The sequence below is a fragment of the Trichoplax adhaerens genome, genomic scaffold, assembly GCF_000150275.1.
Source record: "Trichoplax adhaerens TRIADscaffold_17 genomic scaffold, whole genome shotgun sequence".
In the NCBI taxonomy this organism is placed as follows: domain Eukaryota; kingdom Metazoa; phylum Placozoa; class Uniplacotomia; order Trichoplacea; family Trichoplacidae; genus Trichoplax; species Trichoplax adhaerens.
The window spans coordinates 940,824-960,379 of record NW_002060959.1 but is presented as its reverse complement, the minus strand read 5'-3'; the positions used below and the strand labels follow the sequence as shown (position 1 = coordinate 960,379).

General features: G+C 33.1%; 4 protein-coding genes across 4 annotated transcripts; 2 read left to right on the top strand and 2 right to left on the bottom strand.

The window, feature by feature from the left end:
- Window positions 1-667: 667 nt before the first annotated feature.
- Window positions 668-4,121, bottom strand: TRIADDRAFT_31406 (uncharacterized protein; the record flags this gene model as incomplete). The annotated part of the gene is made up of 10 exons (XM_002116678.1): window positions 668-868; window positions 976-1,110; window positions 1,241-1,318; window positions 1,407-1,479; window positions 1,869-1,954; window positions 2,036-2,158; window positions 2,265-2,345; window positions 2,538-2,653; window positions 3,116-3,140; window positions 3,981-4,121. The coding sequence occupies 10 exons, from the start codon at window positions 4,119-4,121 to the stop codon at window positions 668-670; spliced, it is 1,059 nt and encodes a 352-aa protein (XP_002116714.1).
- A 1,933-nt stretch (window positions 4,122-6,054) lies between these two features.
- On the bottom strand, window positions 6,055-8,550 carry TRIADDRAFT_60767 (uncharacterized protein; the record flags this gene model as incomplete). Its single annotated transcript, XM_002116677.1, has 4 exons — window positions 6,055-6,123; window positions 6,293-6,310; window positions 6,573-6,635; window positions 8,059-8,550. 4 exons carry the CDS (start codon window positions 8,548-8,550, stop codon window positions 6,055-6,057), a joined length of 642 nt encoding a protein of 213 aa, XP_002116713.1.
- Window positions 8,551-9,345: 795 nt separating this feature from the next.
- TRIADDRAFT_60766 (uncharacterized protein) lies at window positions 9,346-10,884 on the top strand (the record flags this gene model as incomplete). Its single annotated transcript, XM_002116748.1, has 3 exons — window positions 9,346-9,416; window positions 9,522-9,841; window positions 10,535-10,884. 3 exons carry the CDS (start codon window positions 9,346-9,348, stop codon window positions 10,882-10,884), a joined length of 741 nt encoding a protein of 246 aa, XP_002116784.1.
- A 4,662-nt stretch (window positions 10,885-15,546) lies between these two features.
- On the top strand, window positions 15,547-17,434 carry TRIADDRAFT_60765 (uncharacterized protein; the record flags this gene model as incomplete). The annotated part of the gene is made up of 4 exons (XM_002116747.1): window positions 15,547-15,557; window positions 15,752-15,922; window positions 16,115-16,201; window positions 16,924-17,434. 4 exons carry the CDS (start codon window positions 15,547-15,549, stop codon window positions 17,432-17,434), a joined length of 780 nt encoding a protein of 259 aa, XP_002116783.1.
- Window positions 17,435-19,556: the final 2,122 nt, after the last annotated feature.

Sequence of the window (19,556 nt, the reverse complement as noted above, 5' to 3'; positions counted from 1 at the left end):
TCACTATAATTCTTATTAAGTAAATTTACATGGATTGTGTGCAGCAGCATAGCTTAGCCGACTCATAGAAAATATGAGCTATTTAAAATAGTGAATAAAACAAGCTTTAGTATAATTTAAGCAATATACTAGTATTTTCGTAATTTTTTCAATCAATCGACGAATCTTTTTGAAACACTGATATGATGATCATTTTACTAACTCAATAAAGGGAAAAAAGTAATTTTGATGATCGTTTGGTACTTTCTGAGTAATTGATACAATTTTGCAGCCATCCGCTCGCTACCATACATTACAACTACTTCTCATAAAGCTAATAAGTTTTAAAGTTGTCACAGTACTTCTCATAGCATGATATTTATAGCTCAAAGTCTTGGGCTACAAGTAAGTAAGACACATCGATTTATTACCTTAAATTAATAAATGCATCCGATATTTAGTAGTGCAGTATGATTGATACATGATTCTTTGATGTTTATTGATAAATATAATTGAACTCTTCTTGCTTTAACCAGGTAACTGCAATGAAAACTAAAACTAATGCTATCGTGTAGTACGTATTATCGTCGCTAGAATTGAACGGTATTCTGAGTCATCCAATGATTTGGTGCAACAAATCACATATTTTAAGCCAAAACATGCAAGAGTAATAGAATAGACACTAGTACTATGCCTTGCGCTTATAAATGCGCTTGGCAAATACATGAAGTGCTTTAGCTAAATCCTGATTGGCAATTTTGTTTATGCCTTCAGATAGAGTTGTATAACTCTGCTCTTCATAATCATTATACCTCTGCTTGAGATTTAGCTCATTATATAGGTCTTTGACTTTTTGCACTGCTACTTGATCATTTTTTGCATAATTATCCTATTAATTTAAAAAAAATTGAAGGGTTATACCGTGAAAAAACGGATGCTTTGTAAGGAACAAGAGTGTTTGATTTTTACTTCAATTTGAGTTACAAAGATGACAACCTGTAAGACTTTTTTCTGTTCTTCTGATGCAATGGACAGTGCTTGTACAACCAACCAAGAACATTTATTGTCTTCAATATCAGTACCAATTTTACCGGTTATTTTCGGATCTCCAAAGCAGTCAAGAAAGTCGTCCTGTAAAATTGATAGATATTATATTGGACTTTATTTAATGCATGCAACAATCGGCGAAATGTTGATGTCATTCAAGATATACACCAGGCTACGAAAATAATACTAAGCAGAAGCTATAACAAAAGCAAACCTGAATTTGGAAATATTCTCCCATCTGCATTAGAACTTGACGAGCATCTTGATAATCGACTTCGCTATTGTTCTTTGTCTAGAGTGATGTATTCAATAAATTTTATGGCATGATTACTAATAATGCAGAAAAAAGTTGGCCGAAAGAACTATTGTTGTGAGCTTACCATGGTCATAGCTAATGCAACAGGTAAATAAAAGGAATAAATTGCAGTTTTATACTTTACAATTGCCCTATACCTGAAAATAGGTTAAATGAAAAAATTAATTACTTATACTGGTATAAATCAATTAATTGTTGTATTACATATTACTGCCAGCCAGCCAGCCAGCCAGCAGTAATAAATGATTTAATTTTTGAATGCAATATTGATTGTAATGCGGTCAGGGTAAAAAGATATATATTTTGGGTTAAAAATGCGTTAAAATTTACATAAGTTATTTAGTTACTCATTAATTATAAAAAGAATGTATGAGAGAAGCATCAGTAATAAATCAAGGCTCAAAGGTATAGTAACTGTATAGATCAAATTCTCAATTGTACTGTAGTATTGCAATAAGAATGACTACGTGGTTTCATGATACTTGATGCAATCAATTAATCGTAAATGACTTTTAAGCAGCTATACCTTTCGATTGAAAATCTAGAAAAATCTACATAGCTGGGTGCTGTAATTAAATCAAGAGTCTGTCCAACTTCTGTATCGTAGGTTGTCTGATGAAGGAAAGGTATAATAGTTAGGTTCGGTAGAGTAAATTTTTTAAGCTTCATTTTATCTACTACGTAGAAACTAACTTCATGCATTAAATCCAGAAGATCCGCATAATAAGGTTGACTACGAAAGTATTTCTTGAGTAACTTATAGATACATGATTCGATCATGAAGGAATCGTTGATAGCAATTGTACCAATTTCAGGCTAGAGAGAAAATTTAATAAATAATTACTTTCCGATTATAAGTACGGAGAGTTATAAATAAAATATTACTAGAATGATATAGGAATCCTATATTTCCAACTCTTACATTCCTAAACCAGCATGGCTGACCACGACGTGTAACTGAATCATCCATAATATCGTCAGCAACAAGAAAAAATGCTTGTAACTGTCAATGAAAAGGGATATGTGATTCTTAAAGCTTCTTTAAAAGATGACTATAAATACTGTACTTATTGATAGCCAAGACTTTGGAGAATGAAATAAAGTTTATACTTCAATGCTGAATGCAAATACGACTAGAGAGGTATTGCAGATCATTAATTAATAGCTGTTGCATTTTCAGTGTTATTGTACTTACGAATTCCACACACCATCCTAGTATTAAGGCTCCCTTAATATCTTCATCGGATAGTTCTTGCGGAGCAACTAGTAACCTTGCCGTAGCAATAACTGATAGTCCACGATTGCGTTTGCCTAAGATAATAGTCAGGACAAGCCATGAAGCCGACAGAATTATACACTACTTACTTGATTATCATAGCTATATTACTAAAGTACAATCTTTAAAACTCTACGATGGAATAAAGCTATCGCCAAGATAGTTCACATTGATTGATTGAATTGTAAATAAACGATAGATTATATAAAACTACCAAATTATGACAATCGATTATATAAACCACTCGATGTTTACTCAATTTAAAAACGTGTCTATCATTACACAGTACGTAATCATTGATAACCTATTTTGAAAGGCATAGTACTGATACTATCTATCCGAGCAATACGATATACTGTATGTGGACTTATTTAGTTGACTTTACCATTTACCGAGAGTCATAGAGGTCAATGGAGATGTTACATTACTATATAGTAATAGACTTTGATGACATTTGGATTGGTTCATGTATTAATAATGTTGTAAAACTGGCTTACCTCCAGGGACATTGCACTCTAGCGACTGTCATCGATCCCAGGGTAAGACAAAATTAAGTTAAAATATCAATATAATAGATAAATATTAGTAATAGAAAGTATCATAATCCTCTATTTTCTATTACAATAGTAAAAATAGACAGCATGAGAGAAGTTGCTAAGATATGAGCAAGGTTGTAGGCAACAAAGTCCTACTGTAGTATATCGTCATTTGTGTACAACGATTGCAAGCAAAATTGTATACTCAGAGTAATATCGCCTACAAGATTGCTTTAACGGATATAATAATATTTTAATGTTGTGAGATAAACTGCTGATCCATTGCTAAGATCAGACTTAGTGCGAAAGAAGCAATGTCGTGCTAGGTTACTATTGCATACAAGTGCTTGTTGAAAAGTACTTTATACAAGTACTGTATACTTGTGCTTATTATCGTCTACATACATTGCCTAGATTGGAGAAAATGCTCAGGCTGCTCAGCAGCCAAGTTATACTAAATCATTGTTTAGTATTACTGTATACGAATACTATATACGAGTATATCCGTCGTTTGCAAGTGTTAGAGACTATGTGCATAGACAATGTTTGATGAGAATTTTTACTCTAGTGTAGCTTGTTTTTCCACTTGTCATTGCCAATGTGCGAGCACTTGTAACTTGATTCTCTTTCCTTGAACCATTTCTTATATATAAATATCCTATCTATTCGTACTCGATAGAGCTCCATGGGCTGTATAGAAAGTCCTTAGTCAAATCCATTATCCTACATTGCTCTATATCTTCCAATTTCTCTCAGTCAACTATCCTTGCTATCTTAGCGGAAAAATCCATTCAAAGCAACTTATGGTAAGACAAGACTACAGTACCTTTTTCATCCATTGAATTGCATCGACAGTTTGATCATTAGCTAGACCATCTTCAGTTAATTCGGTGACGAGTTGTGGAAAGAGCTGGTCGAATAAAGTAGCATCATTATCGCCTAATTTTGGCTTTTTAGCATCGGCCATTTTGCTCTGTGAAATGGAAAATTCTCAATGATTTGCTTGGATGAAAGTGATCAAGGTGACGCTGGTTGACCTCCTAATGACGTGACCCGCCTCGACCTGACACCCGCCCTTGAAGACGATTGTCATCGACGATAGGCCAGGGTTTTATTCGGCTCAATTCTTGCAGTCTGCCAAGCGGAGAAGATCTTGCTGTACCGTATATTAAAGCTGTATCGTTTAGCTAAGTTTTGCGCTACTATGATCAGTGCGTAATCCAGTGGCAGATTAGTAGCTGTACTGCGCAGTCCACATGGTATGACGATCTGCCGCAGATGATGCGTCAGTTCGGGTCAGTGCTGTCAGCATCCGATAGGGGGGGGGGGGGGGGGCAAACTCTTTGCTGGTGTAAAATAGATGTCACCACAAAGGCTTGTAAAAGCAAAGGCTACTCGAGCAACAATATTGACCACTTATCCAGCGTCTCCTTTACTCTCTCTCTTACCAGCCACTACGAACGGTTCTACAGTACTGTAGAGACAATGACGAGGCTGATACTTTCTACTCCGTTCCTACAGTACCTTTAGGAGTGGAGACGGTGGAAAAAGGACAACATTTTGACTTGAGTAGCCGCTTGGAAAAGGGGGTACTGTATATTGTATAGTATTATTGTACTAATCGCAGCTTTGACTGGCGACATCTTTCGGAAATACAGTACAGTAAATCACTACATTGCTGTGCTACAGTGTGTACTGTACTGACCTGACTGTACACTGTACGGACAATCAGGCCGAACGAATGCAATCCAAAATTTGCCCCATACTTGAAGTAATTTACACCGCCGTATAAAAACTTGAAAATTTTACTTCCCAGTTCAGATCCTTCTGAGTTCATACTCGCGTGATGAGTAGCATCATCACTCGCTCATGAGTGAGACGTGCCAGCTCCGTTTCGTTACGCATATGGCACGTGCTACGTCTGACAAAAACAATAAGTAATTTACTTCCTGTAGGTCACTTTTTATTACTTTTTGACTGGATTATCCCATTTGTAGAGCTTTCACTTCAGTAAACATCCAGTGTTTGCTATTTACTTTGATTTTAAGAGAAGAAACAGCTTCTCATATCAAGTTGTTAACAAAAATTGGACACCATAGTGCCTAACGATACACACAGTGCTGTACTACGCCTTTTCATTCAGCTTTCGTGGTCGCTCAACCAAGCGTTAAAGGGGTAGCTTTCCAGCTCATTTTGGACGCTCTTTGAAGACGAAAGAAGAGTTCATATCAATTCCAAGTGAAGGGATGAAATCAACTTAAAAATGCTCGTGATTCTACTACCGTATATACCTAATTATATAAATAGTGCTCGCAACAAATGCGAACGTACTTTTGCAACAGCATGCAAGCCAATCGATGATTTCCATACAACAATAATTTTAACCTTCCAACCTCATCACGACTTGAGGAGAGGAGAATACTTTCCCATCAAAGGGATGCCAAAGCATGGCAGGCTTTTGTAACAGGAATCTTTACAGTCGTGCTGGAATATGGTTTAATAAATTCAACTACAAACGTAGTGGATAAAATTTTTATTATCATCTGGTCAAGAAATAGAAAGGCCTTCAAATCTTGTTTTGTTGTTAAATGACATACGTTAGTGACGGGATATAAAGTTTAGTGCAGTATTAAGAGAATTAATCATACCCTTACACATGCACTCGTATGTATCAACTTATATCGCGTTCGCTAAAATAGATATGAATGCGATCTATTCTATCTTCAATAATTCGTTCGGAATAAAGTATATAATCCATTAGACGGCGATCATCTACTCGTAAACCGGTATACAACTGACGTTGAACGAACACTTCATAAGTGGTCCAAACATTAAAATAGCCGGTGTTAATTTGTATTACAAACGGAAACAAAATAGAAACAGTAACAACGTCATACCATTTATAAAGGTCTTCCATTAGTTGCTATTACTTTACTACTTGGAGCGCCTTCTATATCTGGTCTATTCGTCTTTTATAGCGCATAAAGATAATTTTTAAATTAAATGAATAGATCATGTAGGCCTCTACGGGTTACATCGCACAAATGATATTAGATCAGTCTGTAAATATTGAATCATTGTAGAAAGGTTACGTCTTCAGAGAGTGATGAATTCTCAACTATCTTTTGTTGTAATTACCTTGATGTAATGAACAAACTATAACAAATACAAATAGATATAGTGAATAATATTTAAATAGTTTCAGACAGTATTTCGCTACCAATTGCCAGGTAGACTGTTCACCTTTCTATTATAAGTTAAAATTCAAACAAAGAAGATCAATTACCACAAATTTAGGCTATATCACGAAAATTCTAATATTAAGACAACTACACCAGATACATCGTACACGAATTGTAATATAACTAAGTTCAGTAGAATTGATAGCTACACATATTTGCACATATATTAATCTTACCGATGCAACATAATCCATTAGTACCAGTAGAAACGTTAGCACAAGAAAGGGAAGAATGATAGGCTATAGTAAAAAGCATTGAATCTGGTGTTATTAGCTATTAATAGGCAAACTATCTTCAAAGATAAACAAAATACGATAAAAATAGCAACAACGTTTTTTCCCAGAATAGAAAAGATATCCTTCTGGAGCAACCACTTAACTCAATAGCTCATTAATCGAACGATAAACATCAACTTATCTCGAACGTTAATTACAAAAAAACAGCTGCACCTGTACGCATAATCTGTATGTTTTAGTCACCTAGTTGATACTAACTATTTACAAATGATGTAATGTCATCTTTATCTTCTGTAACTAATAGACAATAGCATCGTTTATACAACTATAATAAGTGCAGCTGAAAATTTTCTAAGACTAGAAATGTACAAATAGTGAAATGCTAGACGGTAAACCAGTGATAAAAAAAATTCCTTTGATCACAGGTATGCAGATGTACTGTATACGCGCATATATCAAGTTACAAACAACACCCCGAAGATATATTCTAAAATGGAGCAAAATGATACTCAAATAGTATCTTGTTTAGCCGTTCAAAATCCAGGATAGGCACGTAGATTAGAAAAGACTGTCTTATTTCAAATTAAAGTTCATAATCTATACATACAGCTTATACTTTGAATAATCAAGTTTTGAAATAAGACATACTGTAGGTATTAATTTAAGCTTACACCGATATCTTATTTGAGGTGAAAAATATTGAACGAGTCCTCTCAACTTTTGAATGCTGTATATTTTAATAACTTGGAAATAAGGTTATTTAAATTAAGGTATCTGAAAAATCGAGCAAATGACCACAATATTTCAGTTTACAGTAGTGGACATTTTGTAGAATAGCAATTTTCCTCTACAAATGTCAATACTTTAAGCTAAACTTGGTGGGTAGTCATGGACTTGATTTTGGGGATGAACTTGTAAGCAGTTTCAGTAAAAGAAGAGGAATAGAATAATATTTTGCTTTTACTACAGCTAATCAACTACATCAATAGAGACTATTTTATGATACGATATCAGAGCTAGATGTTGTCAGAAATGACCACACACCACAGCTGGTAGTAACAAGCAGAACTCACACAATTTTTCGAGGAATATAAAACTTAAGAAAGATAATATTGGAATCAAATTTAGCATTGAAATACGAACATCAGTGACTCTAAGAAATGGAGAATTATTGAGGTAGATATCTATTGCATTAATATCTAATCGATCCAACCTGGTAGGATTGATACCCTTCAGGTATACTCGGACTGCATTATTACGGCCTTTATAATCAAGGAGTAATTTACTGTCTAGAATGCTGTACCTCGATCTAATTGGATGTAGTTAACGCAATGATCAATCAGATATTGCGGCTGATGCAATGCATCCTACTATCATCGTGCAATAAAGATGGCATGATGATGAAGCTATCAAGTTGTATTCTTACCTTATCTAAATAGTGTTGTAAGAAATTATCAAAATAATGCAACTTGACCAATGCGACGAGGCATGCAGTACCCACTATCAGACAGACATGAATCAAGCCAGTCCAAGGCAAAGCAAAAGATGCTGATGATTTTCTCTTCATCTCTAGCCATTGATCATGAATAGAACTCGGTGATTCTTTAGTAACTGTATCATGGCTAACATTGCCAGTACCATTATTATCTTGAGTTAAATTTGGAATTTCATTTTGGCTTTGATTCAATTTATCTTGCTGTAATAAATCAGTTGCCTTGGATGCAACGTCAGCTGATGAATGACTCTTACCAGCAGGTTGAGTGATATGATCGCATGCAGTCGACGGTTTTTCACCCCCTAATATAAAATTTAATCGATTGCTTGCATTTGCTAGTATTTTTCGCCTTCTCGATTGGGGATTTATGGGCTGTCTCTTTTCAATACGTTGGTCAATATTCAAATCGGCATTAGTTGCCATTCTTTTGTCGACTTCTATTGATTTCAAATGAAGTTTACCATGGAGGAGCTTTTAGCTTTAGCAGTGATTAGCAGGAGGTCAGGTAATCACGACAGTACTGGTACAGTACGGTACAGTATTCTACAGTACTGTACCAGTACAGTAGAAGAAGCAAAAATTGACTGTACTGTACTGTACACTGTACACTGTACTGTACAGTCATACAGTACTGTAGAATGGTAGCAGTCGTGGACTACTGGAAGGATGGATCGGGGCAAGAAATGTTGAAGCCTAGATGACGGTAAGTAAAAGTAAAAAAGTTTTCTGTTAGCGGTCCATGGCTCGATGTAGGTCTTTTTCTGGTAGTCCATGGCTGTATTTTAACAGTAGATTGTCATGTCTCTCTCGAAGGGTCTCTAGTGTACACTACGTCAGATTTATTTTCAAATGGGCTGCTGTATCTGCAGTGTATAAGATGTCATACTGAATCATTACCCGATGACATATCCCAAAATGCCGCTGAAACGGCTCTATCCCTATATTATACTTGTCTAAGTAAATTTGCCAAGTTTAAAAGAAATGAACTAAGATCTTGGAACAACGGTGGCCCATAATTTTGGCCCACCGTATGGAAGAGAGTATATCAAGGCAAAAACAATCTTTTTCCTACTCTACCTCTACGTTTCTGACAGCGTACTGCAGAAATGCGACAGTGGCACCGACTATACCATTAGTGATCTACCATGGTACTTATGCTACTTACGGTAGTACATACCAGCAATTAATGGTACTAGTAGCATCCACTCTCCACTCAAAATGGGTGCGTCCGATGGACGATCGCCTGGTCGCCATAACGACAACCAACCGTCCTCCGTTAAGAAAGAGAGGTAATTAATCAGAGTGAGCTGTTGTCCAAAGCTCACTATCAAACAGGCTAAAATCGCAGTAAGTTGAATCATGTCGGCAATAATGGAACGATTTCAATCACTTAGTAAAGGGGAAAAAATGGCTTTATGTGCCGTTGGTGGCGCTACTTTAGCTTATGTACTTTATAAATGGTATCAGCGGCCAACAACAAGTCATGAAGAAGAATTGAAAGAAACTGAGGAAATTGAGGAAGCTACCGCGGAGTTTGATGAATACCGCAAAGGGAATTCCAACAAAGTTTTAGCGCTAGGTTTACCGGCTAGTGGTAAGAGTAGCATGGTTGCTAGATTCATTTATGATGAAGCAAAAACCGAATATGAACCAACCAATGGTTTCAACATTAAAAATATGTCCATGGATGGTAAAACTGTCGAAATTTGGGAAAGTACGTAAGTTACGTGGTAACCATATCACGTTGACTAAATATATATACGATTGCATTAATTTTTTTATGAAATTAAGACTTCTATCTATTAATGAAAGAATGCATTAAGCCATACGCTTATCACTAATAGTATTAGATAAAATATTATTGCTAAAGAATGTGGAACTGTTTTCAGACATCGATTTAATCCAGACAGTACTAGGCATTCAATCTAGTAGATTCCTTCCTTTATATGTCATCACGATTAATATTAATACACTTAACACGCAGATCCGTATCAACAAAGGGAGAATTTTTTTAAAATAGAATGAAGATGGTAATCTATTTACTATTGGATCACAATGCATATCACGTTTCTTTAGAATCGGATTATTAATTCAAACTACTTACTTCAAATTCGTATGTAACCGTTAGTAAATGATATTCTATTACACTTCTCCTATGACAATAAAAACAAAAAAATACTGCTCCATTAGGTGAATTAATTATTTACATGTGCACTGACTTAAATCATGATATTAACCTACGCGCCCCAATTGATACTTTCTATAATTGATTTTAACTTCATCATACTATCGTTTATAACGATAATTATAATTAATAAATGGACTTAAAGTAGATTCTTACTAGAACAAAAGATTATAAATTTCTGATCTTAAGCATCGATATATCTCTTTATATTTTCTATTTTAGTCGGTGGGAGTATGTCAAAATACTGGTATACATATTTACCTGGCACTGGTGTTCTGGTATTTGTAATTGATGCTTCAGATTCATCAAACTTTCCAGCTGTTCGCCTAGAATTACAAAAATTATTTGACAACGATGGCTTAAAATTAGAAAAAACGAAATTTGTTCTGTTACTAAATAAACAAGATCTAACGGGAGGCAGCTTGGACAAGGACACTATCAATAGTATCTTGCCTAATGAATCTTGCATGAAAGATCATGTTGTCAAGATAGTACAAACATCACTATTGCAAGCCACTGTGGATGAATTCAACACCATTAAGAATACAGTATTAGAATTACTATACCAGTGATTTTGTTATTATACATTTTATTTAGCTATAAAATAAGGAAACCTGAAAAGTAATTTTAATGATACCCTCTTCATAAATAGCATTCCTTTTTTTACAGACTGATACTTCCATCTTAATAGACATGATGATAGTGATTTCGATTTTTTTCATGTATGTATACACCACTAACATGTAGATTGAATCATATCTGATTTACATTATTGGCATTAGTTTCGCAGTTTGGTGTTGAAGATATAGTCAACCTCTGTATTATAATTTTATACGGTTATGATCTGATCAGCAGTACGGTAGTCGTCATCTGGTTTAGGATTTTGGAATCACAAATTCGTATCATGCTTGTGGAAATTTCGTGACTAACTGTAAACCAAATTAGCTGCATTAACCAGATGCAACTTTATTGTAACATCATTTTCTATAGTGTGATACACGTAGTATTCAACATAGCTATCATAGTTTGTTCGCAAGTCTATTGTTCTATAATTGCATTTTGCTATTCTTCGTTAACGATATAAGCGCGACCTGCTTGCAAAAATTGATATGAACTAAAAATATGCCAGTAGTAGCATAATAATTATATTTATTACTATTAATTGTAACTAATGAGTAATTATATGAGTATGATTCGACGTCTTTCATCTTTAATAAACATGTGATCACGTAAACGATAAATATTAAGAAAAACTAGTAATTAAAACTGCTATGCTTGATAGATATCAAAACTCAGAGCGTAGATTAAATACGTGAGAGACTCGTATTTCCTTTGCAATTATTTAAGAGGAATTATGAGCTTCGTACTAATCTAGTTTCATTTTTATGGATGCCTAATGTGTGAAAAATTTTAACTGTAACAAGATATATAAGAAATGAAATTACTTTTGCGGCAGAAAGCAAAGATTTAGTACTAACATCCTTAAACTAGGTCTTAGTTGAATAAATAAATTCGAATAATTTGATATTACATCTCGTAAACTTCGTTCTAGTAATATATCACTCCAAAACTTATGTAGAGAGGTTATACATATCTATCGAGATGTTTGTACTGTCATCAATTAACGTTCATAGTTTTAAAAGAGGTAATGTTAATCAATAGATCAAAAAGTTCGTACTATCCATGCAGAACTGAACTTTAATAGCACTGAAACGTTTAAAAATAAAATTGATAGTTAATACTAATATTCTACAAAAATGCTTTGATTTTAAGATAAAGTCAAAGTATCTACTTTGATTTCTTGTTCAACGTTGAAACAGATTGATATCGACGTAACTAAGATCCTGAGCGAGAGAATAAAATCTATTCTAACATTTCCAACAAGTTACTATTAAATTTGTTGTTTAGTTACTGATTTCGAATAAATCACTCACGTCAGTAGATTATTATTGTAGGCATAAACTAAGTTCATCCATATAGTGTATTTTATAGAATTTGCTAATATATTCATAGATAGTCTATCAAGAATATTTGGATTTGTAAGGTTACTATATTAGGTAAAAGTAATCGAAAAAATTTATCTTTCAAACAAATTTAGCTACTAAAATGTCAACGTACTATAGCAGTAAACGTTGATGCATTCAACGATTTTATTACTGTTTAATTGAAACCGTTAGCATGCGTACATAATCAGTAAATGTACGATATAAATTTAACAAACAAACTACGGTATCTATCTTACGAAATCTTAAATTTAGGTTTAGGTGCAGACAGTTTCATATCATGATTGCTTCATGTTATTGCTAATTATGTCTAATTTCATTAACATTATGTGATTAGTACAAAATATGAAATAATGGTAAACTAAGAAACCAGAAAGCTCTTCTAGTAATGTCTTATAATGAATCCAGTTGGCCACTTATAGGTTTATCAAAATTGACTAACTACAATTTGCTATTCATTGAAAATAATTAATTCCTACTTACCCCATGAAGCATTTTGTATGCAGTATTCAGTAAGAGTAAGGGTAGATTGATATTCTTTAGTAACTTTAGCTACTACGATGACTGAATGCATAAATTAATTTATAAGATACCATAGGTGTTATATCAGAAAAGAATTTAAGCTATTATCTTCTATGAATTTTATATTATGAATAAGTTATCCAGCATGGTTATTATATCTTAAACCGTATTAATACTCTTAATTAGATCTGAAGCAGATATTTTATGGTAGAATTCAATAAAATAATTAAGAACAATTAGTTACAGGCGTATCATCTTAGACATGTATTAACGAATAGAAATTATTTTAAATATATTGCAAATATATTACATCATGTCTTTGTAGAGGCGCTATAGAGGATCTCTAGTATGGTGCGGATACGACTTAATTCCATAAAAAATTCAAAACAATTAGTTATAGATAGATGATTTTATACTAGTATTAACGAATAAAAATTACTTTAAATAATGTAAGCAATCTAGGTGGCGTGTATCGGTAGAGGTCCTTTACAAGACGCTATAGAAGATTTCTAGTGCCAAGTTGGTACCGAACAAATTTATTTCATTTCAACATGCAATTGCAATGTTGGTATATAGTAGCTAGTATCAGTGATAATATGATTAGCTGCATGACATTTTTATCGTATTGTATATTATCAGGAGTCTGTGCTACACTATTAGTGTACAGTATATACTAGAACAAGTATTGAAGCTTTATTTTGCATCAAACTAATTTGATTATGCAAGTAGTGTTTGCATGTGTAGATGAATTACGTAGTCGGCCAACCTGAATAACCATTTCAATAATTATAATAGCTATTAAAATCAATGGAAGCGTACTAGTTAAGCTCAGAAATCCTTTTTATAATTTGACATGTGTTTCTTTCCTAATTTTATTATTAGCTCATTTATTTAGCTAATGATCTTATCTTTACTTTTCAAGTATGCTTGATACAATCACCATAAAATGCTAATTGGAGAATAATATTGCTTCTATTTTAATTTAAAGTATATTATGAAATTTAGGTATAAGTAAGTGCAGATAAAATCATTGGTATCTTAGTTGATTTGAATTTCGCGATATGCACATCGATCAACTCAATAGATACAGTTAATTCGATAGATTAGAATGTGGATTTCACTCATAAATTGACGTCAGTCTAATACTATGATATACTTATTAATTCTGATTCGTGCGTTAAAATTCAATTCATTTCATATATTATTACTATAAAAAATCTCATAGTTTCAGGCTTATTGTATTGATAAACCACAAATTGACGATTAATCAACAAATTTTCGCATTTCTTTGTAATCATGTGATACCTCTGACTGATCTATAAAGCAAGACACCTAATAAAACTTCACAATTTTGGGATCAGGAACATAAAACTTTCATTAAATACTTGGATACAATGTTAAAGTGTTTTCTCCGTAAATAATTAGAATATATCCTAGCCCAAACCAACTAAAAGTATCTATGTCACATGATTAAAACTATTATAGCTAATTCTATTTGATCGACAAAGCAAATTAATAATCAATAGATTGTGTTTGGTTCTGAATAACTAGAGAATATTATTACAATTTATTTATTCTGTATGTAGCTGATATCAAGCGTCCTTTACGTCTCCATGGTAACGCAGTCACTTACTGAGATACATTAAGCATCGATCATCTTGGCTCTTGGCCTGCTCAAATTGCAGTTTATCATTTCCAAACAGGATTTGATAAATACATTTGGCTTGGAAAGTGACTTTACCACAATTATTATTCTCCCAGTAATCGTGCAATTTGCCGTACATAATTATTAACAGCGCTATAATAATTAATTTTAATTGAAGATATCATCTTGAAATCTTATCTTCTGGTAAGTCTGTTAAAAAGGATTTACTTCTAAATAGAAATCAGCCCATTAGGCAATCAGTACGAATTATTTGGTAGCACCCTATTATAATCTATATTTCAAATTTTTATTTCTTTGGTCTAGGTCGGTTTTTCTCCGTTACCTCTCAAAGCATCACGAGTTATGTCTGATTAATTAAAAACCTTTAATATGTCAGTTTTTTAAGAATTGTAATCACAACATAAAGGACTAAGAAATCATCTCGTGGAATTAGAGTGACTGATATCGTCGATCAACTTGAATCGAGGAGACTTTAAATCACGATTGTTCGTTTTAAGTAGCAAGTAAGTTTGATTTTCTTAACTATTTAGCATAATTATACTGCTATTTCATTGCTTATAGAGATTAGATATGATACGTCTTATAGAGAAAGTACAGTGCATTTTAGGTGATCATATTCGTAATTTTCGATAGAGATTTAATTGCATACTTACCTGCGTCAATAGTAACCAGTTTAGAGAAATCATTGATGCAAAAGCTCTGCCATAAAAATTGATTTGTGTAACTATTAAGATTGATAATATGTCTATCTTTACGCTTAGAATGTTATTAAAAAGGCTAAAATTCATTTTATAACACGCTACCATTCCTGGCATAATATCAGCAGTAATACCTTTGCATTAAAACTAATTCTTTAGTCTTTAATTTACACGATATACGTGACGTGATTTAGATTAAAATAAACAATTACTAAGAAAGCGAAATGTAGCAATCATTTAAATGTATCGTTTTGATGGATATGTTAAGGTGATGAATATTTGTAAGATTGTTCATGCCTGTCTACTTATACACAATTTAGATTATTAAAAGGTTGAAATCTCGAAATGGATACCTGGTAAGTTGATTTATCTATATCAACTATATTTAAATTAGTATTCTAGCAAGATTATAGAATTATCTGATAATAATGCCGTTTTAATATTAATATTTACTACTCAATGGAATTCTTTGAATATTATCATAAAAAATTGAACGCTTTGCATCTACCTAGACATGATTCTAAATTCTACTTTTTATTCCGGAATACAGGAGACCAGTTACATGGGGTAACCAAGAACCATTAGTACCCATTAGTACGGCCGCCCTACGAGCTAAGCCAAGTCAGCGAATTCTAGCATTATCAGAGCCAAAACCTATCTACGTTGACGAAGCGACTCACTTATTAATGAGCATGGAGCGTTCAAAATCTGCACCTGCTACGTAAGTCGTTACCTAAGCATATCCACTTGCCTTGTTTAATACTATATAGTGACTAATACCAATATCACAATTATTGTTCTAACGTTTGATAAGATATGGACAAAAATAATTTGAGGCGAATTGATCATAGCATTAGTAAAAGCAGATGCTGCAGATTTAAAATCAAAATTTCGACTTAATTAACTCATTTAGATCGAATCTCCGTTACAAAGACCCAACTCCACGGATTATACAACTTGCAGAACCGAAGAAACCACTTGTACTTGAAGGTGCTGATAAGTAAGTAAATCGGTAATTTTGATTGCTTTTGTAAAGAAGGGCCATAGAAATGCGATTTTTATTAAATAGGGAGTTAACGTATCCTATCCTAATTTTAAGCGTAGTACTGCACACATCGATCAGGTTACATATCGAACGAGTTTCTCTGGAATAGCTAGATTCTAAAGTTAATTTTAGTCGATGCCAGCCTTGAAGATCATGATACTTTTCAATCACAATCTCGTGAAAATTTTCAGATAATAGTGCCATTTTATTGTAGCTCGAAATAAAAGCTAGTAACAGCGTTTTTATAACATCTCCGTTGATTGGTAAATTGAGGGTAAAAATAACCGTAAAGTACGGTATACGAGTACATCAGAGTTTTAAGAAAGGCTAGCTGTTTCCTAAATTAATTACAATTTCAATGCAAAGATTCTTTGCATGGATAATTTTTTGCATTAGATGCTAGCATTAGTAATTAATTACTTACAGAACATTTATAACTGGAAATATAAATAGTTTTTTACTATTATGGCTCTCTTTTACGTGATTTATTTAGTTCAATCCAAGTTCTAATCGTTGATGAGATCGACTAATATTTTATAATTCTAATTAACTGCAACGCTAAAATGTATTGCCAGGTCTATTATCACAATGATTAAGTACGGTAGTGGTTAGGAATTCATAAAATAAAATAAATATTTTTGCTCATTATTCATTGTTATTGCCTCTTTGACATTTAGAAAGTATCAACCATTTACGAGAGAGGGTGCAAGGTCGCCATTAACAGAAGAGAAATTGATAAGACTTAGTACACCAAGTACTTTAAATCGACGGTTTGAGCCCGATAGAACTAATATTACAGAAGTATCGAGGGCAGCCCTTTTTGGCAATATCCCTTTAAGTGTTGATCAATTATCTCAACCTAAAACCCATCGTCAAGATAACTGTAGAGATCCAGTTTGGGAAATCAGCAAGGCAACAAAGCATGCGAATCCATCATCACGTATTCGAGAACTAGCGCGACCAAAAATATTGCCGGAAGGATTTCAAATACAAAAAGTTGAACCATGGAAGCCTCTTTCGCGTTCATTAAGAGCTGTATGTACCAGGAGGACAAATGAATTAGCTCAACCTGTTCGACGCGATAGTATGTCTGATTGTTTATATGATCCTGAAGCTTTTACGGTTAAGAAAACAGCATTATTGGGGAAAGTACCCGATCGTATTGAGACTTTAGCTCAAAAGGCTTAAAAACGAAAGTATATCGTTACCTTGTTAAAATAAAGACTGAACATAAATGCTAATTAATTGGCCAACCATGGATGTCAACGTTTATTCAATCGTTGATACTGTAATGAAAATTGATTTTATAACGTCCCAACTTCATTAAATGTTATGTTTTTGATATATCACAGCTATGATAATAGCATGAAAATATTTTTGCAACGTTGAAAATAGTTATCTTGCCATACCAACGGTCTCATTAGCTAGATTGAAGACGAGATGCCTATTTATAGATGTAATAGAACTAGATAGTTGTGATAGATTTTATATTTATTGATCATGCGATGAAGATTTTAGCTTTCCAGTCTCATTCGTATATGTTCGTATTGTGACGTGGTACAAGTAATTTTACCTTCTATCTTCAAGCAACCTAGTATGAAATATCCTCATAAAATACTGATAGTTCTAATTATAATATAAAGACTCGATTATTTTAGATACATGTGGTTAGAAAAGCCAATCTATCTAGCCTATTTTTTTAGATATCTTAAAATGAGAAATGACTTAAAATCTTTAAATGGAATATTTATGCATTCGTCATTGCGCTAATGTGACTGGCGATATAATTTTCTATTCCGACAGCCTATGAAAATTTTAGTTGATGTGATTAATTCATATAGATCATATTTACATCTACTTAACTGAGAAGCTGTAATTGATTTTATAATACAAACTTGAACGATTCATCGTTATGACACTTTAAAAAAATGAATAATAATAAACAGAATCGACATACTAATATTTAGCTATAACATTGAACTGCGGATACACCAATCAATATCACAGGAATTATTTTAATACTTCAATAACTATTTTTACGAACGCATTAATGCATATATGCTTACTTCTATAACCCGTAGTGTAATATCATTCATTAGTAGGATTCTATATATATAATTAATAATTTAATTGAGCATAACCCTTGAATTAGATATTGCTGAATCATAATTATTATTAACGATACGAGAACTTTCATGATTATCCTTTCAGCTATGCACGTATTATTATTATAGACTTTTAAAAGTACGGAATGACTGAATAAATTGAGATTTGGGGCTACAAAGTTTGTTAATATACTGTACTATCCATTAGAATTTTTGCATAAAATAAATTGCCTGAATAATAAGGCATTTTATCATCGATATTTGGCCTAAGTATATGCTACTATGCTGATAATCTATGAATGGGACTTGAACTATACACTTAAAAGTCATTTATCCTCGATTTGTTATCGTATTATAAAAAACGTTCTGATTTGAAACAAAATTGGGAAAGTCTTCACCTTTCGAAAGCTAGTGTAAGGACAGTGTGCATAATTATCGTCACTCCTTGTTTATTGTCTTGATTGCATCATGTCGTATGACCTATCATATTTCTATTTATGGATTGAAGTCCATAGTGAAATATCTTAATTTGATATCAATGTACAGTTTGGGGGTGACAACTAACTTTGCACAGCGATGATTTGCCATGACTGTACTGAAAGTATACTCCGTGTAGATAAATACGCCCTCTAGTGTATCATACAGTACTGCACATTGGTAATCTCTCTATACACTTGCGTAAGCAAAGCTTGACTACACTGTTTTCATACGCTTGTAGGCAGTTAGAGCAAGTGATTTACTGTTTAGCTGTTGGTTGCTATTCTATCTTGTAATTTAAAATCGAGAAGCTTTATGGCTATATAACGTAATGAATGCTTGAGATCGACGATTCTAGATAGATTTACGAGTAGTTAAGCTTCAAGGTTGGTATCAATGACTCTAAATAATTAAGGTAAAGCGAACGGATGATTGACATTTCAAGTTAGTAAAGCCAACGGATTTAGAATCGTCTCCTAGAAGATTAGAACTGCCATGAGAAAAAGTTGAATAAACACGTCTACATCATTGGCATCTCCAAACTAGGCTTGAAGGTACTATTCTAGAGTTATTAGAACCATCACATTTCTATGTAAGTGATTTTGCAATCAACATTACAAGTTAATCCAAGCTATTGATTAAGGATTACAGTAATCATAACATCTAAACGTTGGAGAGGACGATAATTAAACCGATGAACTTGATAGCATTAAAATATTGGAGTTAAC